Source organism: Mauremys mutica, chromosome 15, assembly GCF_020497125.1.
Source record: "Mauremys mutica isolate MM-2020 ecotype Southern chromosome 15, ASM2049712v1, whole genome shotgun sequence".
NCBI classification, from domain to species: domain Eukaryota; kingdom Metazoa; phylum Chordata; order Testudines; family Geoemydidae; genus Mauremys; species Mauremys mutica.
In genome coordinates, this window is record NC_059086.1 from 1,930,197 (window position 1) to 1,957,914 (window position 27,718).

Here is a 27,718-nt window from a genome sequence, read left to right on the forward strand (position 1 = left end):
TCCCCCGGGGTCAGCCAATGGCAGACAAGCTCACACCCTCCCTCTCAGGCTCAGCGAATGGGAAATGCACAGAAAACAAACAAACCCAGGGCTCAGCCAATGAGACACTCAACAGGAAATATGGGGGGCCGTTGTGATTGGCCCATAGGCGGTTTGACCCGCACCCTTTCAGCTGTCCATCAAGCTCATCCTTCACGCCTTCGAGGCTCTGTTTGATTGACTCACACGGGAAGCGGCCTCCCGCCAATGGCAAGTCCTGTTGCAACGCCGTCGCTACCTTTGGCCAATGGGAGCTCCCCTCACAAACTGAGCGTGAGCGGGAGACGGGCGACGAGGGAGGAGAGAGGAGCGGGGAGGCTGTTACCCAATGAGAAGCGGCCTCCCATCGCGGCGCGGCGCGCTCGGCCAATCGGCGCCCCCGTGGCACGGCGGCGCGGCGCGGGCCGGGAGGAGGGCGATGGCGGCCATTTTGAGCCGCGGGCCGGGCCCAGCGCGGGGCTGCGAGCGGGGCCGGGGCGCGCGCGGCGCCATGGACGTGCGGCGGCTGCGGGTGAACGAGCTGAAGGAGGAGCTGGGCCGCCGCGGCCTGGACACGCGCGGGCTGAAGGCCGAGCTGGCCGAGCGGCTGCAGGCGGCGCTGGAGGCCGAGGAGGCCCGGCGGGGGCCCGGGGCCGGCGGCGGGGACCAGGCGCCCGACGGACACTGTGAGGGGCGGGGCGCGGCGCGGGGAGGGGGGTCCCGGCGGGGGGGAGGCCCCGCCCCGCCCCTCACCCGAGTGTCGCGCCTCCTGCCCCCGCGCTGCCCGAGCGTCAGCAACGGCCCGGCCCGGCCCCGCTCCCCGCGGGCTGGGCCGGGGGGGTGACGCGGGGCCCGGAGGGGGGGTCAGCGGGGTAACGTGGGGGCCCCCTGGGGAGCCGGGGGGGTCAGTGGGGGTGATGCGGGGGGTCGGTGGGGTAACGCGGCGGCCGGGGAGGGGGGTGATGCGGGGTTCAGGGGGGTAACGTGGGGGGCCCTTGGGGTCAGCGAGGTAACGTGGGAGTCGGTGGGGGTCCAGGGGGGTCGGTGGGGGTGATGTGGGACCCCGGGGGGGTGTCAGTGGGGGTGATGCAGGCAGCTGGTGGGGTAACGTGGGGGCTGGGGGGGTCCGTGGGGTAATGTGGGGGCCCCCTGGGGAGTCGGGGGGGGTAACACGGGAGCCGGGGGGGTCAGTGGGGGTGATGCGGGGGGTCGGTGGGGTAACGCGGCGGCCGGGGAGGGGGGTGATGCGGGGTTCAGGGGGGTAACGTGGGAGTCGGGGGGGGGTCCGTGGGGTAACGTGGGGGCTGGTGGGGTCCGTGGGGTAACAGGCACCCCGAGTCCAGGGCCTGCCCACGCTGATGGCTTCGCTGTCGGGTGCAGGCAGCCGGTTACTGAAGTCCCCGGGGAGGGTGACCAGACATCAAGTGTCAGTAATCGGGGGCGGGCGGGGGGGGGGAATAGAAAAAGACCCAGAAATTGGGACATCTGGTCACCCTGTCCCCAGGGGACCTCACCGGGGGCACGTCGGCATCACAGTCCCGAGGCCCCTACGTCTCATCGCACTGGTGAGACTGGCGTCAGCTCTGCCCACCGGTGTCACCTGAGGTCACAGCCAGGAGAGCTGCATCGGGCCTTGGTTTGGTCTCCGCAATGGGCCAGGCGTCTCCACCGCGGCTGTTGGGACCACGCATGTTCTCCCCGGGCTCCTCTTGTCACGAGGGGCGTCCCCCTTGGCAGGCGTGATGTGCTAACCCAGCCCCAGGGTGTGTGGCCTAGGGGTTAGAGCAGGGGCCATGGCGACAGCAAGTCGGGACTCCTGGGTTCTAGTCCCACCTCTGACACAACGAGCAAGTCCCACCCATCTTGTACTGAGGTGGGAGGTGTAGGCCTAGAAAGTGTGTGTAGATCTATCCAATAGACCTCCGTGCCCCTAGTGAGGAAACGTTGCATCCTTCTGCCAGCTGTGGGTGCTTATTTGTTGCACCACGCGATTGGTTTTATTTTGGTCCAGAGCGGGGTCAGCTCCTTGCCAGAGTAGTTCCTCGTTTTGTTTTCTTGTTGATGGATTTTGGCAGATGGGAATCCTGCCAGCCCGTCTCGACTTCTGTCAGCTTCCCCCCATTCACCGGGGGTTAGGGTCTGCTTTGGTCGTAGAATTGGTGTTGGCAGGTGCTGTAGAGCAGCGTCTCCACTGCGTTTTGCTGGCCTAATGGCCTGGTGCGACTGTCCAGCTGGGGGAGCTACATGTGCAAGTGCGCAGATGTCTGGGTAATATATTTGATCAGTTCTGTTTTATACAACAGGCTGAATTTAAAAGACAGAAACTGAACTGCCCCTCAGGGGTTCTGCATTGGGCGTATGTATGGGTCTGGACTTGCTAGTCGTCTTACCATATTACACTTCAAACCACGCGCAGGAAGGCTCCCTAAATCTCTGGTGCCTGCAAACATGTCTCCCTGGGCAGCTTGTTTGCTTGCTAACGGCCCTTTGAGGCATACTTTTATCCTTAATAATGGTGCATCTTGTACAGGTTCTGTGCTGCTCTGGCATGCGGTATTTCCGTGTAACTTGCTAAGATACCTCATCGTGCTGTGAAAGGGAATGAGCCACCAGGCAATATTTCACTAGAGGACACTGGTTTGCTTAGGTTCTGCACTGAGATGCTCTTGCTATATCTTTGCTGAATTTGTTTGATGGCCTCTGAGCAGATCACCAAAATTGGCTGTTCTGCATTTCCCCTGGAAGTTGGTGGTGCCTCCCTTGCCACTTTCACTTTTGCTTTTTGTGGATCTTGGAAAGTAAATCGCAAGTTATCAATCCTGCTGGTTACATGGCTAGACATGAGGGTCGCAGGTCAATACTGCACATGTGGGAAGTGTTGTGTCTGTCATTGTTTGCTGGAGTGTTGGTTAGGAGACTCGCCTTACTCTGGGATTTCAGGGTTTTGTTGTTGTTAGTGGAAACTGGATTGTTTCCATTGGAAAAGTTTTGTGACTGAAACACATGCCTTTTTTGCAGTGAACAAGTGGTTGGCTTCTTTGCCTTCCTGATAGCTTTCTGAGAGTGCTGGGTGCCAGGCCTGTTAGTCTTCGGTGCGTAGGTCCCAAAAGGTGCAGGGACCAATTCCCTGGTGATAAAATGCTGAAGCTCCGTTTTCCTCTGCACATTCTAGTTAGTCCATTGTAAGTAACGGCCTTAATGCCTGTTTCTATTTGAAGATGGTGTCGACAACAATACTCATCAGAATGACCCCCAGGGTTATCAGTCCTTCGAGCACTGCAATATTAAACAGGAGAACGAATCCAAGTACGAGAGGAGATCTCTAGACCACGAGCGTCCGGTCTTACACTCAGGTAACGTTCATTTTAAAGTCGGCCTTGTCAGCAGAACTCTTTTTGAAAAGTAAGATTATAACGAATGGGCATGTAATTACTGCCTTAAGTCACTCTCCTTTGCTGGTGGATCAGTCCCTACCAGAAGAAGGAAGCTTTCGGTGGTTCTCTTCCCTCCCTTCCCCATGCTAGTAAGGCTTTGATAGGGGTTTGCAGTTGTATTGCCCCATTGTGTAGTGTGATCAAAGAACTGGTTTCAGTCTGACAAGCACTCAAAAGGCAACGTCGAGGGACGGAAGCTACACTGATCTGACGCCTGAGACTTGAAATAGCCTGTTCTTAGACAGCTCTCCAAAACCCTAGCTATAGATCAGTGGTGCATTTATGGTCCAGCGTTTTGTGGTTGTTCAAGGCTAGAAACAATTTCTGCATCCCCTAGAAAAGCTGTGATTTTGATTCCCACTGGGGTACAACAGCTGAATGTATTGCTGCCAAAAAGATCACAAGACATCGGACCTTAAAATGACATCTCTCTGATCCCCGGCTTGCTTACTGTCATCCCCCAAGGTTGCAGTATTTCGCAGCCTAATAGGACTAGAAATAATTTGGGACCAGTATCCTGCCAAGGACTGGTCCTGAACATGCAATTAGGAATAGGGGAAAAATGGAGCCCTGTAAACTAATCCCTTTAATCACACTGGGGGAAAAGGATGAATTATCATAGCAAAAATAGCCTGGGGAGGGGTGGTGGGGTTGTTAGCATTGAGCAGCTCTCAGTAAAGGCATGTCTTGTCATGGGTGACTGGAATATTTTAATCTCTCTGCCTGTTTTGAATGCAGAGATGAAGACGGAAGTAAAGCAAGAAGAACCAGCTCCTGGCTATAACTTGCCGGCTCCTGGCTATAACTTGCCGGCTCCTGGCTACAACGCCCCTAGCTACAATGCACCCTCCTCTGGCTACAACACCTCCAGTTACGGTGCCCCCAGCTCTGGCTACAGCGCCCCCACTCCTGGCTACAATGCGCCCCCCTCTGGCTACAATGCACCTGATCCATCTCAGCCCAGACAGCAGCAGCAGCCACAGGGCCGCAAGAGACCTTATGAAGAACAGCGAGGGCGAGGGTATTACGAACACCGGGAAGATAAGAGGTGAGCTCGCGGAGGGAAACCTGGGTGAGTCTCCGATTTATGGCGGTTAAAGACGTTTATTCCTGGGCCAGGAGCTAAGGAGAGTCCTAGAAGCTGAGTTTAGAAGGAGCTGGGAGCGTAACTTGTGTCTGTCGAAATAAGAATTATAAGGTGGTATCTCCTCTTAGAGCTTTTGGCTCTTCCTGGTTTGTGGCAGGTTCTCCCTTGTATTTAGGCTTAGAAGGATTCGATTTTTATCAATAAAATTTGGTAAAGATCAGTTTCATTGAACACAGACAGACGGGCAAAGAAAGGTCCAGTGATAATCAAGATGGGCAAAGTGAGGAAAACGCTGCTTGAGAACGTACTCGTTTGATTTCGGGTTGTTTCTTGGGTATATTTTGACGATAAAGGTATAACTTTATAAAAGCTTTAACTTTTTGAATCTCTGTGTCTGCTGTTATTAAATAATCATTGTCTGAGGCCCCTGTTGTCTGACCCTCCAGAATTTCCTTCAACTGTGAAAATTTAAATACGTAAAAAAGTTAAAAGCAACTATATTATCCGTCAAAATGATAAACAATAAAAATCCAGTTCTGCCAAGCCTGCCTGTGTTTAAGAAAGTGATTGTCCGTATGAAATTTTTTCCATCCAGTCTTAGTCAGAGTTCATGTGTGTTTTAAGAATAGGTCTGGTTCTGTGTTCCCCACAGCTTGTGCGGTTATTGGCAAGTGTCAGTTTCACCATTCTGCTCTGGAAGTTTGTTACAAATAGTTCTTACAGGGTCAATAACTCTACCAGATGCAGGGCCTAAGGTAACACCCCGTGATGAAAACCTGGTGGGGAAAAGGGTCACTGTCCAACGTTCCCGGAGAGCCTCTTCACCTTTGCTTTTCTAGTAAGAGTCTCCGGTTGCAAATCCATACAGGTCTGTCCCAGCGAAAGTCTGACAGTTCTGAAATCCCTCCAGGATTTCTTCCTGCTCTTTGTCCCCAAAGCTCTGCCTTGCTGCTTGACACATGAGTCACGTTGGTGCCTTGGTGTTTTTGCTCTAGGGGCCGATCGCCTCAGCCTCCTGCAGAAGACGACGAAGAAGAGTTTGATGAGACGCTAGTGGCCATTGATACATGTGAGTGCAGGGGGCAGAAAATGGTGGCACCCTGCACCCCAAATACCTTTACATGGTGGTCTCCTTCCTGCCTCTTCTCAACTTGAAAATTATCCAGGGCAGCAAGACTAGACTTCTCTGGTTTGACGGGAGGACTCCCAGGGGGGCCCAGAGATATACTGGCAGCTTTCTCTCCCCATAACTGGGGGGCAGGGCTAATGTGCCTTTAACAAAGACTGCCTTTCTCGGTAGTGCTTACGCGTTGGAATTCAGAGTCTCCAAGGCCAGAAGGGACAGCTGTGATCATGTAGTCTGAGGACTTCCCCGAATTCCTTCCTGTTTTAATGTAAAAGTGTTAATGAACACGGGTTTTACGTCTGACTGCAGGTCTTTCCTGCTCCCTTGTTTATTTTTCAGCCCCCGGAGATGTCATCATCTCTCTTGTCCTTATCTGGCCCTATCATGGTAGTACCTGAGCGTCTCACGTTCTGCAGTGTATTGATCCCCCCGCCAGTCCAGTGAGGCGAGGGTGCAAGATAGGGATAGGCCCTTCCGTTATCCCTGTCTTACGGACGGGAGCTGAGGTGGAGAGAGACAAAACAACTTGTGCCGGAGCTGGGAATTGAACTGAAAGGCCCAGCTGTGCTAGGCATGCTGCAAAGGTGGTTCCTGCCCCACACAATTTGTAACCCAAGCTGCTCCTTGCGCCAAGACAAGGTGTAACAGGTGGATGAGAGAGACCGGCAGGTCGGGGAGCCGGGGAACACCAAGAACAGGCCATTTACTGTATTATGGTAAGGCCTAAAATCTCATTGTGCAAGGGGCTGTAGGCATAGGAGGTGGCGTGCGGTTCTTAGCCAATCTAGTGCACTGATCACCTCCATATTGTTCCAGTTAACAACCAGACCTCCTTGTCCTCTAGATAATTGCGACTTGCATTTCAAAGTAGCCAGGGACCGATACAGCGGCTACCCGCTGACCATAGAAGGCTTCGCTTATCTGTGGTCAGGTGCCCGAGCTACCTACGGCGTGAGGCAAGGGCGAGTCTGCTACGAGATGAAGGTAAGAGCAGCGTGCTGACGCTAGCAACGTGTAAGTCACCGTGAATGGTAGCTTCACATTTCATGTGCTAGGGATCTTCCAGTGGGGAAAGAGAGCTGGATTGGGGGGCATTTCCAGCAGGAACCAGGGCTTAGCCATGAATAGGACTAACAGCAAGTAGGTTCCTAACAACTCGTCTGAATATCCAGCTTCACCAAGGGGAAAGAGTAAGATGGAATCATCATCTCCACGTGTACACTGCATGCCTGTTTTCATTGCCGCCTACGTAGCCTTCCTCCTGAGCAGAGATAGGGACTGTGGAGTAACAACACAGATTTAATTCACCTCCTTCCGGTTAGAGAGGAATGTCTGTCCTTTAACCTGGGTCTCCTTTTTCCGTGGAGGTGCCCAATTTACCGATGGTGACCCTTAAATCCTCTTTTTTATCAGCTGAAGCGGCAAACCCTCTTTTTTCCTCGCAAGTGGCATAATCAGCAAAGTTGGCTTCCTTTGTAAGATGGTCAGACCGAAATCCCTCCACTCCTGTTGTGGGGCTAGTGACTTCAGTCTAGCCGTATCCCTCAGGCAGAGGTCAATTGGGTCAGCTTGCAATGGCTTGGTGGCCTTGGATTCTTTCCCTGGTAGCTGTATCTTGTCCTCCTGAATCTATAGCTTCATTTTTTAAAGTTAAAAAAAAAAAAAAAAAAAAAATTAAAGTGCAAGTTGCTTAGCACTTAACATGTCTAAAATGTAAATCAGTGCAGGGCAGTCTTCAGACATGGGCAGAGAGCCTGAAGCAGTAGCTTTAAAGAGATGACAGTCTTCGTTCATTTCGGCTTGATGTTAACTCTGATGCCTAGTGATGATGCGCTGAATGTCAGTACTGACTGTTTCACTGCAGATCATAGCATGTGTGCATGGGGAGGGATGGTTGTCTGAAGACCTGTCCAGTCTGGCCTCTTGTTTTGGGTCATAAGTGGACAGCCTTTGGATTGTGGGAAAGCTTTGGTGCTCTTTCCAGTCTGACCCCTGGTTGGTTGGGCTACCAGAGCACTTCTGTAGCAGAGCTGTCTTTTCACTTCCGGGCTCTGCGTAGTTACACTCCACACAGCTGGAAGCAAAAACCTCTAAAACTGGTTGCACCGGGAAACAAGAATCTTCCCCAGAAGAGCTGTGCATGCACCCGTACCTCCCCACACTCACTCGGGAACGTCGTGTGCGATCTGTCAGGCCAAACCGTCTGCACTGGGATTGGGGAATTGAAACAGGAGGAAAACACCTGGCCCAGTTACCTACAGGGAGGTGTCATTTCCCGTCATCCTTGGTAGCTGATTTCATGAGTCTTAGCAGTAACACACAGCATGGTCCCCCCATTTGTCACACAGTCTGGAGCTGGGCAGAAAACTTCCAATTAGTAAACAGGAAACTTACAAATGTCAGCTTAACTCAAGTCATGCCTTTAGCCAGTTCCTTAGTGCAGCTTCGTGTAACACAGAGAATTCTTTCCAGTAATCCAGGCTGCTGGCCTCTCTCAGCTGTGGTCTGTTAAAGCTTCTTAACAGAAATCTGGGGAAGAGATCATGAGTACAAGGAGCTAGGACACCTGGGTTTTAATCTCAGCTCTGCCACTGACAGCACTGAGCGTTGCTTCACCTTACAGACGCGGCTAATAGGAACTTCTCCCAGAGCTGAGAGAGTTATGAAGCTTTTTTTAAAAGTACAATTGCAAAATGTCACTTACTGCGGCACTAAGGTGGGTTCAAATTTCCTCTCCAATGTTATGTAACAAACCCACGGCTTTTAGAAAGCTTTCAGCATTTCATCTTGTGCTTCTCTCAGCTTGGGCTGTGAAAATAGCCTCGTCAGTTTCTCGTTCATTTCTGTTTTACTCTTAGGCTCTGGTGTACTAGTACCTCGTTTTTCAGTCTTTTCACATCCACAACCCTTTATTCTAAGTCAGTTTTCACACACACACACCCATTGCATTTACCATAAGAGTGTCCGTGACAAAGATTCTAGATATACTGGTGTGGGGCTGGACTAGATGTCCTCTTGAGGTCCCTTCCAGCCCCACGTTTTAGTGTTTAGAGGGGCTTGACCCAGAACACATTACCTTGAAAAGTCACAGAGTGTGGGGCGTGGGCGAGATTTTCTTTGCTTTGGATTGTAATTAAACATTCAGTGCCTTGGGGGTCGCAACCCATGGCTGGAGAAACCGCGTACTAGCACAATGGTTCAGTGACCCCATTGCAGATGCTCTGGGGCAACCATTGATTAAAAGTTGTTACTCTTAGAATCATAGATTATTAGGGTTGGAAGGGACCTTAGGAGGTCATCTAGTCCAACCCCCTGCTCAAAGCAGGACCAATCCCCAAATGGCCCCCTCAAGGATTGAACTCTCAACCCTGGGTTGAGCAGGCCAATGCTCAAACCACTGAGCTCTCCCTCTCCGCAACTTTGTGGAAACCCTGATTTTTACAGACCCTGAATTTGGGGCCACATTTTACTGCATGGCTCTAGATGAGACAGGGTTGTTAGGCTGGTAATTTACTTCTCTGAAGTGTCTGTCCCTGGTTCTTGCACAGACCACTCCAGGCGTTGACTTTAAAATGTAAAAGGTTTTTTGTGAACCCTCCGGTTGTCTGGGCGTGAAGGTCATTTCAATCTTGTTTTCTGTCCCCAGATCAATGAAGAAATCTCTGTAAAACACCTTCCTTCCACAGAACCCGATCCTCACGTCGTGCGCATTGGCTGGTCCCTGGACTCTTGCAGCACTCAGTTAGGTAAGGGCTGCTGCAGCTTTTCAGATGCGATGCCAAATAGACACATCGTGTTACTTGTGTGATGCACTGAAATGTTTGTAAAATCTTTGCTGTCACTAATCGCCCAGGTTAATCACCCAGGTGCTCGTGTCCCTATATGGGGTGGGAGGCCTGTACCCTGCCAATCCCTCACTAACTGCTTACGAAGGTATTTTCTTCAGCTCTTGGTTTGCTCCAGACGTAGCCGGGTCATTCCGCCGCTGCCAGTGTTAGGGGGTGGCTTGCTCAGAGATGGGGCTTGCTTAGTCCTTTCCGTCCACTGAAAATGCCCTAGCCCCAGAGACTCTTCTCTCTCCTCTGAAACAGGGCTGTGAAGCTGGGAGCGTTGTAGCCATGTGCAGCTAGCCAGGGCTGGCAGTAACCCTGAGAGGAGAGGGCAGGGCAGGGCCTGTACCCTTTCCATTAGCCTTCGGTTAAGGAAGTGCTGTGTGCAACCCTATGTTTGAATTGGCCGTGACCAAGCGAGCCCCTTGGACTCTCTCTTCAGGGGAAGAGCCCTTTTCCTACGGTTACGGAGGCACCGGGAAGAAATCCAGCAGCTGCAAATTCGAGAACTACGGCGAAACGTTCTCGGAGAACGACGTCATCGCCTGCCTTGTTGTGAGTATGGGCTCTCGCTGATTTGAGGGGACGTTCCCTTGTGCTGCCAGTGCCCCCCATCCACTCCAGTAGGCACCACTTCCAGCGCGTCCTGGCGTGGAAACCGACCTGCTGGCCGAGCATTCCACCAGCCGCAGCCCCAGAGCCGCTCTTTAAAGTGTATTCAGTCACTTCATTTCCATAGTCTCTGCTCAATCTTTCTGAGCCACTGCAGCAACCCCACCCCCTTCCCTCCTCTACAGTGATATTCTTAAATACAATGTACCCTGCCAGCACCTCACTAACTGCTCACAGGGGTATTTTCTACAGCTCTTGGTTTGCTCCAGATGTAGCCAGGTCATTCAGCCGCTGCCACTGTTATGGGGTGGCTCCCTGACCGTGTCTGTGTAACCGTGGCCGGGTTGAATCTGCGCCCTCGGGATCTAAGACCAGTGAGCAGGAGATAAAGGACTGGGTCTCTAGGAGTTTGCTTCTGCCTGTGGTCCAGGCACTAGAGCAGGGGTAGGCAACCTATGGCATGCATGCCAAAGGCGGCACGTGAGCTGATTTTCAGTGGCACTCACACTGCCCGGGTCTTGGCCACTGGTCCAGGGGCCTCTGCATTTTAATTAATTTTAAATGAAGCTTCTTAAACATTCTGAAAAAAACTTATTTACTTTACATACAAGAATAGTTTAGTTCTATATTATAGACTTATAGAAAGAGACCTTCTGAAAACGTTAACATGTCTGACTGGCACGGGAAACCTTAAATCAGAGTGACTACATGAAGACTCGGCACAGCACTTCTGAAAGGCTGCCAACCCCTGCACTAGAGGGAGCTTCTGGCTGGCGCGTTTTGCCCGCTCCTGAGACTGTGACTGAGTGCTTAGAGAGGAGCTTCACGTTCTGCTTCCAGACTGTTTGCTTTGAGCGTTTGACTGCGCTCTGTGTCTGGTCATTTTCACTGTGAAGTCGGCCCCCTTCCTCTGTCCCCTCTGCAAGATCCCCACGGGAAGAGAAGCAGCTTAAACCCCTGAGATACTGACGGGGCAGGTAGCGTGAGATATGACACCGAGCTCGCTGCTGCGTTCGCCCCCAGGGGTGTTAACGTAGGTGGTGGTAGGGGAGAGCCCTCTGCTATAGGGGAGGGTTTCCTTGCAAAGTTGTGCTGGGAATTCGCATCTCCGCACATCCACCTTCCTGCCCTCCTGGATGTCCAGTCACACACTAGTTCAGTTGGGGGCGGAGTCAGAAAGCACCTGACAGTTACTCAGACCGTGGTGCGGTAACTACCTCCCTCGGCACTGGGCTTCCACGCTGGAGCTGTCAGTTGCTCACTCTGTGCTGGCTGACCTTGGAGCAGGTTACCTTGCCAGCGCTGTGCTAGCAATCAGCTCAGAGCCGGGGCCAGCAGTGGCAGGATCTTCCCCAGGACACTGGGGATGCTGTCTCAGTGGGGGGCTGGGATGTTAACACATGTTTGCATAGTGCCCCAGGGTGTGTTGTTCAGCCAGTAACTAGCTCTGTTTGCCCCTCTCCCTGGCCCTGCATTTGCACTGACTCTCTTCCCCTGTAACTAGGACTTTGAGTGTGGGGAGGAGGTGGAGATGTCCTTCATGAAGAACGGGAAGTGGCTGGGCGTGGCTTATCGGGCACGAAAGGAAGCGCTGGGTGGCCAGGCGCTCTTCCCGCACGTCCTGGTGAAGAACTGCGCCATCGAGTTCAACTTTGGGCAGCGGGAAGACACCTACTTCCCCGTCCCCCCAGGCTTCACCTTCATTCAGCACGTTCCGCTGGCCGAGCGCATCCGTGGGACCATAGGACCAAAGAGTAAAGCAGAGTGTGAGGTGGGTGTTTTGCATTGCGCAGTATAATCCACTCACTTCCTCCCACGAGGCACTTACAATCCGAGGGTAAGGCTAGAGGCAGCTGGGGCTAACAGCGAACCGTTCCCATCAGCGTGATAGCAGCACCAAACAGCACGCCAGCTGCCTACCATCGAGTGTCTCCTGGGCAGAGGGGAAGATCAGAGGGTGTTTGGAGGACGACAGCGTGTGGTGGCTTTTTACTGCCTGCAATTCCTGTGACCAAAGACCTGAGCTGGGGTCCATCTCCCCCAATATCCTGCCTCCAGTGGCCAGTATCTGCTACTTCAGAACTTGGGGCAGGAAACTCTAGTGGGGGGCCGGAGGCTTTAGATTCCATCCACCGGTCTTGTTTAAATTGCTGTTCTCATTCTCCATATAAATCTCCAGTCCTGCTCTCAGTTCTGCTAACCCTTGGATTCAGTGAGTTCCTCGGGCTAGTGTGCATCTCGTCCAGTGGTCATTGTATTGCGCCACTAGAAGGGAGAGAAGCAGGTGTGTTGGTTTTTAGTAAACGTTGCCTTGTTTTAAAGGCACCACAGCTCTGGTCAGCTGGAGGAATGACGATTCTCCAGCACGGTGTAGCTGTCTGAGCACACGGCTGGGAATCAGGGGCTGCGGGGTTCTAAACCAGACTCAGAGCAGCTCTCTTGGTGCGTGGCAGCTGCAGCACCTCAGATGCCACGGTGATGAGCACGCTCTGAATGCCTGGATGGACAGATAGGAGGGGGACGGTAAAGCAGCATGGGCTTGTGGTTATGGTGCCAAACTGGGAATCAAAAGCCATTGCATGACCTTGAGTAAAGTCACTCCCCTGCCTCGGTTTGCCCCGTGTAAGAGGGAGCGTCGGTCTGCGTCAGAGGGGGTCTTGCACTTAGTGCGTGGAAAGGACAAAGCGCTCCGTGTTGTTGCAATAGCTGACGCTGTGTGTGTGTGTTTCAGATCCTCATGATGGTGGGGTTACCTGCTGCTGGCAAGACCACGTGGGCCATAAAACATGCGGCTGCCAATCCAGCGAAGAAATACAACATTCTGGGAACAAACGCCATCATGGATAAGATGAGGGTAAGAAGTGTCATCAGGAGGAGGGAGAAAACGTGTTCACCTTAGCCTCTAAGGCTAGAACAAGAAGCAAGGGGCTTAAACTGCAGCAAGGGAGGTTTAGGTTGGAGATGAGGAAAAAGTTCCTAACTGTCAGGGTGGTTAAACACTGGCATAAACAGCCTAGGGAGTTTGTGGAATCTCCATCTCTGGAGATATTTAAGAGCAGGTTAGATAAATGTCTATCCAGGATGGTCTAGACAGTATTTGGTCCTGCCATGAGGGCAGCGGACTGGACTCGATGACCTCTCGAGGTCCCTTCCAGTCCTAGAGTCTATGAATCTGAGCCCTCGTCAATAGCTAAGTCTCCCACTGCTGCGGATTGCTCCTCTTTCGGTGATCAGAGGGGATTGTTCCGTTGGAAAGCAGTCACTCTTGTATTAGACGTGACGGGGGAGCGCTACACCTGTCTTACTCCTGGTCCCGACTCAGCCTTTTCTTAGAGCAGATCGTTCGCTCCTTTCATTCAAGGACCTTTAAGTGGTTCATACACGAGTTGACCTATACGTCCTGCACAGCAAAATGGGTATTGTCGTCATTATGTAAATTAGAGAAATGATCTGTCGAAAGTAATTGGCTTTCCCCGGGGTCATTGCCACAACTCAGAAAACAATCCCAAGCCCCCTGCTCTAACCACTAAACCTCACTCCCCTCCCAGAGCAGAGAATGGAACCCAGGAGTCCTGACTTCGTCCTGCGCTGTAACCACTAGACCCTACTCCCAATACTACCACATGAGGTGCTGAGGATCCCACCCCTGCCGCAGTTCGCAGACCCCGCACTGTAATCCTGTATCGTATTTTCCTTCAAGGTGATGGGACTTCGCCGCCAGCGCAACTACGCGGGCCGCTGGGACGTCCTCATCCAGCAAGCGACGCAGTGCCTGAACCGCCTGATCCAGATCGCCGCCCGGAAGAAACGCAACTACATCCTGGATCAGGTACAGAGTCCTTCGCCCAGCCACCTCCCTGGCGCCCGCCTGTGCGCGGGACCAGGCTTACCCGGTGCCCTGCAGAAGTGTTAACCATGTGCACATACATATCCCCCTGTTGTATGTCTGGGGCTGACGGAAAACTCCCATTGTAAAGGGCTTCCCAGAGAAATGAGGGTTCAGACACTCCGTGGGGAGTCATAGGAAGTGCCCCCTTAGCTTAACCGCGCGCAGTTCCAGATATTTAGAGAGCTCTTGGAACTACGTTGATTGTTCTGTTTCAAGTGTATCCAGCTAAGGGGCCTGGCTTTTCAGGTCAGGGAAGATAGGCTAAGGTAAGTGGTGGTCTCTGGACGTTTCCTAGAGTGCCCTAGGGAGCCGTAAGTACCACTGGTGAGTAGTTTGTTGTCCTTTGTTGGGATGGGTGTCCTGAGAAGCCAGGCTGGCATCGCTCAGGGTTACAGGAAACCAGACTTCCCTCCCGTTACACGTGCAGGCTTAAACCTCCTGGCTGCATTTTCAAAGCCCTTTAACTTTAATGGGAATTGAGCATCTCATTCCCCTAGGAGGCTTTGAAAGAACCCTGTTCTGAAGAGCCCAGCAGCTCTGGATCTTCTTCATCCAGCTGGTAGCTTTCCCGGCAATCCGTGCGGCTCATTGTGTGCCCATGTGGGGTTCCCGGTCAGCACCCTCGCTTTGGGTTAAGGCTTAAAGGCAGGGTGGCCAAAGGAAGACAATGTTCTCTAATCCTGCCGCTGATGCGGTTGTCTCAGAGATCAGAGGCTGCGGGTAGCATTTAGTGTCTTCCCTCTATTAAGACACATCGGCGCTAGCCGTATTTGATGGCAGCACTCGGTTTAGTCTATCCCTGTTAACTAGGGCATACGTGTAACTGACCCACACACGTCTGTCAGTTCTGTATATTGAACCCTGAACCTGAACAATAACCCTGAAATGTAGGATAAGTGTCTGAGGATTTAAAAAAACGAATGAATACCCAGTTTGGCTTAAAAGGTGCACAAATGAGATCTTACTTTGCTTCATCCGTCTAAAATTCCGAACCCTGGTACTCTCCTTGTATAATGTTGATTAAATTTGCCTTGAGCCTACAAGTGAGATCTGGGTGCCAAGCAAACTGTCGATCGTATGTGGGGTGAGGAAGTGTCTTCCCCGCTTGGGACTGGAGAGTTGTGAGCGTGTGGGTGTCTGGAAGATTTGGAATTAGCTCCTGCCAGTTTTAATATGATACAGAGGTGAATGCAGCGAGAGGTTGAGGTTGTGTTAGAGGTTTAAGCATGTTTCCAATACAGCTGGCTGCTTTCGTGATGAAGAGAGAATATTTTTCCTCAGCTGCTGTTGATTCTAAAATGTTTAGGCAGCTCAGTATGGAGTTTAGACTATAACAGCATCGTCTGTGAACTCTGTTATGGTCCAAGATCTTTTACTCTTTTGGCAACTCTAGGTTTGGCATATGCTTCTCAGGCTTTGTCCGTCTGTTTTCTCGGGTTGTAGCTTTTTGCAAGGTTTAAATAAGATGAAGTGTTAGTGACTGACCTGTTTTAACTGTAAAACTGCAAAGAGGTGGTTTCTGACCTTCTTGTATCTGAAGAACAAAGCCAAAAAGATTTGTCCATGTAAACGTCTTTCAGTAAGCTGCTACGCATTTCTGTACGGATGCTGTGATTTTATGTAAGCTGCTGCGCTTCAAGGCAAACTCCTTTGCAGAAGTGTGTTTACAAATTGACTGTGTATCTATCATGTAGATGAGAGTTTAATATTTTTTTAAGACCTTTAATGACGGAGGATTCAGGAAAGCTGCCATGATCTCTATTTGCTGTGTTCGCTCTGTAAAACTTCCGGGGTGTCTGGCAGTAGCTGAGAAGCCTTGGCTGTTAACATTTGAAGGTGCCCTACTTGCTAAATGGCTGAGAGTTGCATCAGTTTGCCATATACAACAACCACAATGATCTGAAACTGGTAACGGTTCCCCCACAATATTGCGCTGTTGTTTTGGGACATTTTGTGCTTTTCCATCCCAAAGGGTGTTGTGTATTTTGCTGAAAGTGTCGTGGGCTCCTCGCTGCGTATATATGGCTAGAGCCTCTGGGTGGGCTCCGTGCCGTGGTTAGCACAGGGCCCCGTTGCACCGTGGTAACAGACTGGCTCTGAGAAAACAACGTGGCCCATTATCACGCTTCTTGCGGAAGTTAGGGGAGACGTCCAGCTATGTGCCGACTTCGGCGAGCTGGTGGAAGCACAGTCCAAGCTGCAGCCAGCCAAAAGATTGCCAGAAATCTGGCTGGCCAAGCCGACTGGCTTCCTTTGGGCCGTGCTGGCGTCGGGCGTGCCCTGCCGGGGGGCGGAGGTACAGCTGAGGATGAATGCGTTGCTGAGGTTTATTTCGTTGGAATTCCAGTGAGCGGTACAGTAGCCATGTAAAAGATTCAGGGCAGGTCCTCAGGTGTTGTAGAACAGTGCCGCCCGCTAGATGCTGATGGAGCTCGCTGCTTCACACCAAGGGAGGATCTGGCCCAAATCATTGAAACCCAACTTCCATGGCTAGATCTAGTGCATTGTGCGAAGAATGGGATCCCCAGACCATCTGGAAAACCCCGCTCCAAAAGCATGAGTAAGACCCGAAGCCCTGGGCCCTGAAAGGTAACGGACAGAGCTGAGTCCTCAGGGAGCAGAGATTCTCGGCTGCATTGCTCGGATTTAAGGGCAAACAGGTCTCTGTGATTGGCTTAAAACCAGTCTCCACACCCCTGCTTGTGACTGACCTCGGGCCATTCGCAGCTGTCACCCTGCCTCCTGCAAGGTGATCAGCAGAGCATGGGGTGGCGGAGGCAAATCCCCAGGTAGGAAGTGAAGCCAGGTATCTGGGTTCCTGGGTGTTCACACCAGGGCTTTGGAGCAGAGCCTGGAGCTGGAGCACGGAGCAGCTCCGGAGCAGTGGAGCTGCAGGTTTTTGCCTGGAGCTGGAGCGGAGCCGGAGCACAGCTCCAAAGCCCTGGCTCACGCTGAGCATCAGGTGTTCTCCAGGCTGAGCCCCGTGGGGCTCAGTATTGTACCAGCCCGTGTTGTGTTTGAGAGATGTGCCGCTTGCCGTGCTGCTGGCATCAGCCCGTTTCCTGGGCCCCGGGGAGAGCAGCAAGGAGGCCGTGTGCTGTGTCAGTCCCTCCCCTTGCTGAGCCGTGGGCTCAGGGTCCCCTTTTGCACCTCGGACCTCGCTCCTTCCTTTGTCGATCCCCAGTTCTGTGGCCCTCCCCTCAGTCGAGGGGGTGGGCTTTGCCCTTTCTGCTGGGCCATCCGGTAGGCCTGGACCTCCTCTGGAGTGCTGAGGAGTAACCTCGCTGCCTGGAACTGACAGCAGGGGGTGAGAGCTTCGCTTTAGGTGCCACTCGGCCTTGAGAGGATGCCAAGAACTTGGAACGTGTTTAGTACGTGCGGCCTAGGCTCCCGCTGGCTCCAGCTCTGTTAGTCTGCCGAGGGTGGGAGGTGGCCGTGCCGTGCGAAGCCGGAGTGGTTGAATGTCGTGCACTGGCTTGCTAGATGCTCTGCTTCGGCAGGGCCGGGTAACAGCGTGCTGGTCTGGCTGTGAGCTGACGCCATTTTGCTGCAGTGTTCTGTGTCCTTACCTTGGCTCTCTGCTGTAGCAGTAGCTACAGAGGTTTTTCCGGCTGTGGATATTCTCTCCCGCTTTGGGAGCAGTTGGGCCCGGTCTGGGACGGACACTTGTGTGAAATGTTATTTCTAGCTCATCACCACCCTTGAACACGTACAATAGATGCTGAAGGAAACTGAAGCATCAGTGTTTCAGCGATGCATATACCTTTGGGTTTAACTGGCCTGTCGTGAAGATCTTAATCACCTGGGGAATTTTAACTGACTAGATACTTGCATGACAGCAATCAAGACTGGCATCTGTCTGTTGAAAACCATTGTACACCTCAGACAGAGTGTTAAGGTAGCGTGTGAGATCCCCGAGGAGGAGATGGTTAATCCCATTTTATATTAGAACTAAAACTGAGGCTCAAAGCAAATCCAGCTGTTGTGGTGGGAAATGTGCTTTGTGACAAACATGTAACAAATAGTCTCATTAAACCAATGAGACCGAAATGATTTTGGCTTAACAAAGCCATAGCTTGAAGTCCACCTAAATGTCAGTTTTTAATAGGAATAAAGTTAAAATGTGAGGCTTCAGTTTCCCAGTTTTATTTGATCCCACCTTTGAATCCGAGATGCCTGTGTACTGAGTGGAACCCCGCTGTCATGGCCGTCCTCCCAGGGAAGAAAGCCTTGGTTAGGGTCCTCCCTTGAAACAGCATAAGGGAGAGAAGGTATTTGATGAAGCTACCCCACCGCAATACAAGAGACAGTGGTAACGTCCGAGCTCATCCGGGAGACCCCCCTGCAGCTGGAAGAATCCTAGCAGCTGGGCAGTCTAGCTGTGTGAGTGCTGGGTTAGATGGCTCAAAGCTGCCTCCATCACCAGCCTCTGATTCCTGTGTAATGCGCCTGTTTCTATTCTCCCCTTCCTCTGACTTCCTCTGTCATTCTTAAACCAGCCAGCCTGCAAGAGCGTGAATCTTTCCCGCTCCTCGGCAGTCATGGCAGAGAATCCAGTTGGTGAAAACAAGCCGGGGGAAGGGATGTCTCTAGCATCTGATCTGCACTGTCACAGAGTAGAATAAAAGAAACATGGAGCTGGAAGGGATCTCAAGAGTCAATCCCCCATCTCCAGCTGATGTAGGATTAAGCAAACCTAGACCATGACAGATGTTTTTTCTTTAAAACACCTCCAGTGACAGGGATTCCACAACCTCCCTAGGTCACCTGTTCCGGGCCTAAACTATCCTTCGAGTTCGAAAGTTTTCCCTAATATCTAACCTGAATCTCCCTTGCTACAAATTAAGCCAATTACACTTCTTGTCCCATCCTCGAGGGGCATGGAGTATGATTGATTGCCAACGTCTTCCTTACAACAACCTGTGACCATGTCCCATACCCCCTCTGTCTCCCCCCCAACCTTCTCATTAGACAAAACAGCCCAATTCGTTCAGCCTTTCCTCATAGGGCATATTTTCTAAACCTCTTATTTTTGTTCTCTGGATTTTCTCCAGATTGTCTACGTCTTTCTTAAAGCAGGATGCTCAAAAGTACAGGACAGTCCCACAGCTGAGGCCTTGCCAGTGTCCAGTGAAATGGAATCGCTCCTTCTGCCCCCAAAATAACATTCTAATCTCTAAAAAGATTTAAAATCAGTTGAATACTCCTAGCCAGCCTTGTGATACAGGGGTGAACCCCAGTTTAGATGGGGAAAACGAGGGGCACAAGGGAAGTCAAAGTCGCACCTAGATCTCAGGTGCTTAAACATTAACACCGAATTCCCATGAGTCACACACAAACATCCCTTTCAGTTCACAGGTTTGCATTTAACCTGTCCGGCTTCCCACTTAAAGTGTAAATCACTCGCTTGTTTCTAAAGAAAGCAAAGCACAAACCCTCGTCTTCATGGTTCTCTCTTTGGGGAGCGAAGCAATGAAAGATCTTATTTGAATCGCAGAAAGTACCAAATGTGGGTGTTCTAACACCGCCCCCACCCCGGCTTCTGCGCCTAAAAAGGTAGGTTAGCTGTCCAGGGTACTTCACAACCATCTACATGCACGGGGGCGGGGGCACCATGTCTTCTTTCACCATTGCAGGCCACAATGCTCTGTTGGGAAAGAGAACGCCAAATAATGAACGGTTTTTGCCTCTTCTTTGTCACCATTGCTAGACAAATGTTTATGGATCTGCCCAGAGACGAAAAATGCGTCCTTTTGAAGGTTTCCAACGCAAGGCCATTGTAATTTGTCCCACGGATGAGGATTTAAAAGATCGAACAATAAAGCGCACTGATGAGGAGGGGAAGGATGTGCCAGATCATGCAGTGTTAGAAATGAAAGGTAGGATCCTAGAAATGAACAAACCGATCCACAAACCACATGCGGCCAAAACACCTGTTGTGTTGTTTAAGAGCTGGAAAGAGATTCATTTTTGGTTTGAAATGCTGACCCTGAGATTGATCTTCTGTCCTCCCTTCCTTTTGTCTCACTTGTCGTCGTCTTCCATCTGTTCTTCCCCCGTGCTTCTCTTCTGTCCTTAACAAGAGATGCTATAAACCCAAGCTGACTTTGTTCCAGTGGGGAAAATGTTATGTATCTTTCATGTTATCCTCCCAGAAACCAATAATCAGAGCAAGGCTGGGGGTCGTTTCTTTCCTCTCCCACAACAACAGGAAAAAACCCTTTCCCCCGAGATCATGATTCTGTCCAGATGAAAGTGATTGTCTGGTTCCTCTGTGGCTGCATTTCTCACAGCTGGACACAAGGGGGCAGGAGAGGTGACTGGTACTTGGATGCAGTAGAGACCAGAGTGTGACTATGGCTACACTTGCACTTCAAAGCACTAAGTGTAGTCAAAGCGCCAGCGCTGGGAGAGAGCTCTCCCAGCGCTGTCCGTACTCCACCTCCCTGTGGGGAATATCGTACAGCGCTGGGAGCCGCGCTCCCAGCGCTGGGGCTTTGACCACACTGGCGCTTTGCAGCGCCGCAATTTGCAGCGCTGGAGAAGGGTGTGTTTTCACACCCTGCTGCAGCGCTGCAAATTTGCAAGTGTAGCCATGGCCTGTGTCTCTCCCCGTCATTGGCTGGGGAGGGGATGACATCATGCTTCCATCATTTTTGTGGTTTATGGTGTCTCTTCCCTTCCTGTTCACTTTTGCCTTCCTGTCTCTCACCTCCTTTCTGGTGGTCCGACGCCGTGGCGCAGGGCTGGGCTCCCGTGCACGGCAGCCTTTGTCCCCCTGCCAGGCTTCTGCCGCCTAACTACGTCTCTTTTCTTCTCCCTCTCGCCGGGCCCGCAATCCAGCCAACTTCACGCTGCCGGAGGCTGGCGACTTCCTGGACGCAGTGATCTACATCGAGCTGCAGCGGGACGAGGCGGAGACACTGGTGAAGCAGTACAACGAGGAGGGCAAGAAAGCCGGGCCCCCGCCGGAGAAACGCTTTGACAACCGGGGCGGCGGCGGCGGCGGCTTCCGGGGCCGCGGGGGCGGCTTCCAGCGCTTCGACAACCGCGGGGGGGGCAGCGGCCCGCAAGGAGGCAATCGCGGCGGCTTCCAGAACCGAGGGGGCAGCGGAGGCGGCTTCCGGGGCGGCGGGGGAGGAGGCAGCGGAGGAAGTGGTGGCAGTGGCGGAGGAGGAGGAGGTAGAGTCTCACCTGTTCCCCGCCCGCGCTCCAGAGCCCAGGGTCAGAGCTGTTGGTGGGGGAAGTCTGAGCACGGAGCTAGGCCGACGCGGCGGCCGGAGGCGGGTCCTGTGGGGAGCTGAGTTTGGTTCCCAGCTTTGCCACAGAGCGCCTGTGTGCTCCCGGGCAGCGCTCGGAGGATGGGGTCTCCAAGGTGCCTGCGGGGCTTAGGGGCTCACGTCCCATCTGCGCAGCATGGGGTGCTGATCCTTTCACCCACCCCTTGTCTAGTGAGACTGTAAACTCTTTGGGGCAGGGAGTGTCTGTCTGTGCAGCCCCATACCCTGTGGAGGGGGAGGCAGGCTGGGTCAGGATCTTTGCAACCCCACCAGTACAATGGAGGCAGGTCAGTCTCTGGGGGGATCTGTGCTGAGACCAGGGGGAGGGGACACAGTCTTGTGGGTGTCTGTGCAGCCCCCAGCCCAATGGCAGGGGTCCTCATCAAAGCCTTTAGGTGCAAGGGGGTCTGATCCTCACTCCTCGGGGAGAGTGGGCTGTACTGCCTTTGAAGAACTGCCCTGCGGGGTGGTTTTCGGGTGCTGGGCCCCGTCGCATAAACAGCCACAAGGGTTTCTCAATGAGACGTGTTCCTCTTGGGTGTAGGGGAGATTCCTGTTGACAGCCCCTGCTTTCTCTGCCAGGCTTCAACCGGGGCAGCTACACCCAGAATCGCTGGACAAGCGGCACCAGAGACAACAACTCCAGCCCCCGGGGCAGCTACAGCCGGAACACCCAGCCGCAGAGCAGCTACAGCCCCGCTCGCAACCAGAGTAGCTACAAGCCTCCCAGCAGCACCCCGCCCGCCCCCAGCAGCACCCCCAGCAGCAGCTACAGTCAGCAGCAGCAGCAGCAGCAGCAGCAGGTCAGAGAACCCGCCCTCGGTCCCAGGGGCTCTGGGCACCTTCCCCACCCACCTGGCCGACGTCGGTCATGGCTGGCTTGTTGCTTTCTCTCAGCCTCTCCCCAGGAAGGATCATACCAGTGGAGCAGGCTTGGGGGGGTGCTTGGGTGCTGCTCTGTGTTTGGCTGGCCAGAGAAAGGAAGGTCATTAAGCTGCAGTTCTTGGAGGTGGCGCATCCCAGGAGCAGGAATGTGCACAGGCCATGCTGGAGAACCTGCATCCCACCCCCTTTCCATAGAGCCTCCAAAGCGAACGTTTCCATCTTGGGCCCCCCTCCCAAAAAAACCAGCTTTGGGACTATCTCGGAGAAGTCGGGTTTCCCTCTCAACTTTCCCCCACATTTTTCTAGTTGCTGAAAGCAGGAAGTGAAATGCTCCCCGGCCTCCTCTTGTTTTTACCACTTCCCCCTTTTCTCAGGGGGGGTAAAAAGGAAGGTTTTTTTCAATGGGGGGAGACCCCAGAAATGTGAAAACTCTTTTCATTTTGAGACGTCAAAAGTCAGACAAGTTGTGGGCGTGGCGGGGGCTCTGGGGGAGGCCGGCCGGCCTGCGTGACTCCTGCAATTGTCAGGCTGGGCGACTGCAGGTCAGGACCGGCCCCTTCTGGATTTCACCTGAAGTTTTCATTTTTCCCCCTGGAGTGAAATTGACATTTTCCTTTCTTGGCTGGTTCTGCTCTCTCTTCCCTGGCTTCTCCAGCGGGCGGCCGTGACCGCACAGTCCCCACAAAGAGAGTGGGCGCATGCTGGGGTCACCCTGAGCCTGCCCGGGGGGAATGTTTCCTGCCCGTTCACCGCAGGGCAGCTCAGCAGTTCACCCATTCCCTGTAGGATGCTGCTGCTGGGCAGCATGGAGAGCGCCTGGGAATGGTTGTCAGTGAACCATGCCGCACAGTAACAATCCTGTGCCTTTCGTTACAGCCAAGTTACCCTCAGCCCTACACCCAGGCAAGCTACACCCAAGGAGGAGGGTACACTCCCAGCTACAACTATGGAAGCTACACCGGTTATAGCCAAAGCTACACCCAGCCTCCACCACCGACAGCACAGACCTACAATCAGCAGAACTACAACCAATACCAACAGGTAGGTGGGAGACGGGCTCTCGGCCAAGCGATGACCTGGCCGGAGGGTAAGCTAACGGTGTATCTGACCGTAGGACAAATTGATGCTTGTAGGGAAGGAGGAGTGGCCCATGCCTAGGACTGGGGGAAGGAAGTTTCCAGGTTTCACCCTGGCTCTGGCTGATTTGCTGTGAGCGTGGCCAGCCGCAGAACTTCCCTTCGCCTCCTTGCGGTTAGCGGAGAAGTTGAGGATCAGGGCGATGTTTGCGGTGTCTCCGGGAGAGCTCAGGCAGGTGACTTCCAGCAGCAGTCGTCCTAGGCTGTAATTCTGTCTCGAAGCTGATTGTAGAAATCAGCGTCGATACTGATCTGTCAGCTTCCCAAACTCCTTCCTGGTGCCTGAGGATCCATGCGAGATGCCCTGGTGCTCTGGCTAGTCATTTAGAGCATGTGCATGCTAATTGTACCTCACAGAAGATAATCTAAACCCAAGAGGGTCTGCCCCAGAGAGATTAGTCCTGAGGCCCGTGGCCGGGCGAAGGTGCTCTGTGACTCAATGGACTTTACCGCACTCCTGGGCAGGGCTAAGCAGCACCCCTACAGATCCCACCTTACAACGGGATGGCCAGGCTGCACGCAGGCTTCGTTGCTGTGGAGCGGAGTATTGCAGCAGCAGCTGAAGGCCAGGCCCCTCTGGGCATGCCAGAGGGAGTGCCAGTCTCAAAGGCCAGTGCGCCGGTGCTGCAGATGCCACCTCTGCAGAGCGCATCTCAGAGCCTGCAGCTCCAGGACGAAGAGGTTGGTCAGCGACGCCCCTCCTTGGGCGCGGCGCGGGGCTCTGCCATCAGGGTGAGCCCTTTGGTGCAGAAGAGAGAGCGTCCTTGGTGCGTTCCCAGACTGGGGAACAAACACCCCAAGGACTAAGGATCAACCCTTCCACTCCCAGTGCCGGGCACGCTTCTCCAACCTGCCTCTGCCATAGAAAGACAGCAGCGCAGATCTGTAGAAAGTCCCTGTCAAAACGCTCCACTGCCCGCTTCCCCCGGGAGAGACCGACATGCAACACAAGTTAGTCACGTTGCGTAGTGGAGAATAAGAACAGCTCTTCCCTAGCACGTAGCGGATCTCAAAGCACTGGCTGAAGGAAGTCAGTCTGGCTGTCCCCATGGCTAGCAGAGGTAAGAAGGGACTTGCCTAGTCACCCAGTCAGTGCTCTAACCATTGGGCCATACCCTCACTAGGTAGAGTCGTGAAAACCCTGGTCTTGTGTCTGAAATGGGCAAATCCCCGGGACAAACACGGCCTGGTTCCTGGCATTAAAAGGGGCTGGGGGCTGCCTGCCTCACGGGCACACTGCCCAGCACTAACTCTGTCGTCTCCCTCCAGTACGCCCAGCAGTGGAGCCAGTACTATCAGAACCAGAGCCAGTGGCCTCCATATTACGGCAGCTACGACTACGGGAGCTATTCCGGCAGCTCCCAGGGAGGCTCCAGCACTCAGTGAAGGCCCAGCAGGAAGGAAGGAGATCACACCCCCGCGTCTTTCTCTGGGAGCGGCCTGCAGCCCCTCGGAAACCTCCGCGTTTCACTCAGCGGCTCCGTCAGAGCGGTTCCTGATCATCTTTGGAAACAGGCAAGGGAAGTGGCACCTCCGCCCCTTGTTTTCTCTCTGTAGTTTTGACGATGAATGCGTTTCCTTGTACACTCTCGACAGACAATGGCATGCTCCCTTCTTCCTACCCTATAAGAAAGTTGCATTATTTCTCTCCATGTGTTTAAAACCATCTCCTCCTTTCTATTTTTTTGACTCTAAAAATGGTAGGATCTTAACCAGCTCCCCTGTTCTAGGTACTGTACTCCCAGGCCAGGACTCTCCTTGTCTAAAATCTACAGTAGCGAAGGGCCAGCTCTGGCCCCTGATAGCCTTCTCCCTTCTCCCCTACGCTAGACAATTGTGCTAGTGAGAACTGCCAAGCTTCCAAGACTTCACTGCAGTTCAATGTCAATCTTTCCTGGGGGTGTTTTATTCATCTATTCTGCAAAAGGTTTTTAAAATAAATAAAGAGGGAGGGGAGATGGCTGTTTTATGGTAATTATGCTTTTTTTTAGATTTTATGTAACTTTTTACCGTGGGTCAGCAGCTGTTAATATTTCATCAAGATAACAATTTCTTTGCTCAATCCAGGTGAGAAATAAAAGAAACCATCTTAAATGTGTAACTTTTTATACAATGTCTAAGTTTCTGTAACTTTGCACATGCTTTGTTTTGAGTTGAATTGTAACAGCTTTTTGTATTTGGAGAAAGAGTGAATATTGAACTTTAATGTCTTGGTGTTTTTCTTTCCCCCCTTTCATAAATCCCCTGGGGGGGTTAAAAAAAAATCTGTTTGATCGTTAACATGTCTCATCCTAAGCCTCCACTTTATGGAAAATAGCAGGCAGTGTATAGCTAATGGATCCCATTATCTGTCTGCCACAGCTCTTGTGTACTAGCTGCTGCTAAACCATCTAAACTTCAATCAGAGGAACACTTCAGCTGATTTATGCATGAAAAGTGTCTTTTCAAAGCAGCTCTTTACAAAACCGTAATGTCACTCAGAGATATATCCAGGGAGAGTTTTGGAAAAAGGCATCTTCCCTGGCTGTGTTTCCCAAAGAGAGAGAAATTGATTAGCTGCATCTCCTCGGCTTGTTTATAAGCTAATGTGAAATTTGACACATCTGTTCATTACCTAGGCTTAGTGAAATGCAAACTAAGTGGCATAAATGGGGGAAAGTTAACTAGATTTTTAAGTGTCCTTGTTTTTAATAGGTAAGGGTCTCTCTCTTTCTCTTAAAATATGGGGCCAGATCCCCAGTTGGTGTGGCCCAGGAATTTTAAATTGATTTGCATCCCTTTTCAAATCCTTCAGTAAAAGCCACCCAGTGCTTTTGGACACCAGAGGCTCAATTCACCACCACCCTACTTGTTTTGTCACTTACCAGTGCAGTGTTCTCGTTTTCCCTTGGCCTCTTGCCACTGGGGTAAATGACCACCCAAGCTGTGCAGCTCAGCCGTGGAGTGAGGCCTGGGTTTGTTGCACAGCTGCTCTGCCAAGAGCCTGTGAGTAGCCCCAGAGGCATCAGACGGATTCAGAGCTCGAGCCTGGCATTGTAACTGTGCTGGGGGCGGGGCGGGGCCCTGTGCAGATTCACAGTCTTAGAACGGAGAAAAAGCCGTACTTCCTTTAACATACCAAATGTGACAGTCCAAGACAAGGCCGAGACCACGGATTGGACAAGAGCTGCATGGAGGTACCGTAAGGAATCTAGCGCGTATATAAACTTGGCAGAATTGGGGGTTTTTTTTAATGATTTCAACAGACGTCTGTTTATTTGAAAGCACTTTTTTCTGTTTTTAGTGATGTAGATTTTCACTGTTTGGGGAAATGCTGGAGGGAGGGTCAGACAGTTACTGAATGAGAGCCGTGGAGGTTCAGAAAGTTAGCGCTGTGTAACCGTTAAAACAAATTGTCAAAATATAACAAAGTAAATTCCTTGAATCAGATTCCACGTTCTCAAGCAGCAGTTTTCTTTCTTGGCTAGCTGTACATTTTTAATGATGGAAATATTTTTTGATAGTGGGGGTGTGCAGTGAAATTGACCATTAGCAGTGATCTGCTCCTTCCGAGCCTACACCACTAGGCAGCAGTCATAGCCCCTCTCTTGTTGTTAAAACAGCTCCCTTCCTGGGGGGGAGGTGAGGGAGGCAGACCGAGCCCTGCTCTTGCTAAATGAGTTAAGTTTATAAACATGGGGAGGACAAAGTCTTCTGGGAAGGTTCCTTATGTGCAGAACTGGAACAGGCCATGGGATCATTCCAACCAGCATAATATGATGTGATGGAGGCGCTAGCCAGAGCTGAGCTGGATAAGATGCCCTGGATGTGAAAATCTCTCCTGCCCCTCTGGCAACGCACTCTGCACTGGCTGTCTCAGAATGGAGGTGCGTTTTGACACTTACCTCCCTGGTAAAGCACAGAGAGCTACTGATGTGACAAGCGTGGTCTAAGAGCTCGGCGGTAGCTTGTCACCTTTAAGGGGAATAAAACGTGCATCTCCAGGGAAGCCTGCTCACTCAGCAAAGCCTTTGGTGGGTAACCTGTCCACCAAAAAGTATAGAGCCCCCCGCTCTCTTCCCTCCGACACCCCGCGGGACCACCAGCTCACTTCCCTGTGCGGCAGCATCTGAACCCCATCTAGCCCAGGGTCCTGTCTTCCGAGAACGACCGGTGCCAGATGCTCCAAAGGCAATGAACGGAGCAGGGCAACGGCATGATCCATCCCCTGCTGTCCACTCCTAGCTTCTGGCAGTCAGAGGTTTAGAAACAGCCGGGGCCTGGGGTTGTGTCCCTGACCATCTTAGCTGTTAGCCCCTGATTGAATGCATGCTACCTCCCAGTCGGCTCTGAGTGGATTTTTCAGCTGGCTTCTCCTGCAGTCTGTACTGCCACCTCCTCCCCAGAGGTGTATTTTCCCTGGGATTTCACAGATTATAAAG

At 52.4% G+C, this 27,718-nt stretch overlaps 1 protein-coding gene across 5 annotated transcripts; it reads left to right on the forward strand.

The window, feature by feature from the left end:
* Nucleotides 1–461: 461 nt before the first annotated feature.
* Nucleotides 462–25,503, forward strand: LOC123350238 (heterogeneous nuclear ribonucleoprotein U-like protein 1). 5 transcript variants are annotated; one of them, XM_044988712.1, is made up of 15 exons: nt 462–704; nt 3,237–3,371; nt 4,191–4,500; nt 5,535–5,608; nt 6,510–6,649; nt 9,312–9,411; nt 9,938–10,050; nt 11,612–11,878; nt 12,839–12,961; nt 13,808–13,936; nt 19,707–19,875; nt 20,840–21,178; nt 21,859–22,079; nt 23,038–23,202; nt 24,567–25,503. In XM_044988712.1, exons 1-15 carry the CDS (start codon nt 530–532, stop codon nt 24,681–24,683), a joined length of 2,577 nt encoding a protein of 858 aa, XP_044844647.1. In that variant the 5' UTR covers nt 462–529; the 3' UTR covers nt 24,684–25,503. The 5 variants fall into 5 exon arrangements, with proteins under 5 accessions (XP_044844647.1, XP_044844648.1, XP_044844649.1 ...); XM_044988713.1 differs by having other exon boundaries at nt 21,859–22,073; nt 23,035–23,202; XM_044988714.1 differs by having other exon boundaries at nt 21,859–22,070; nt 23,035–23,202.
* The last annotated feature ends 2,215 nt before the right edge of the window (nt 25,504–27,718 follow it).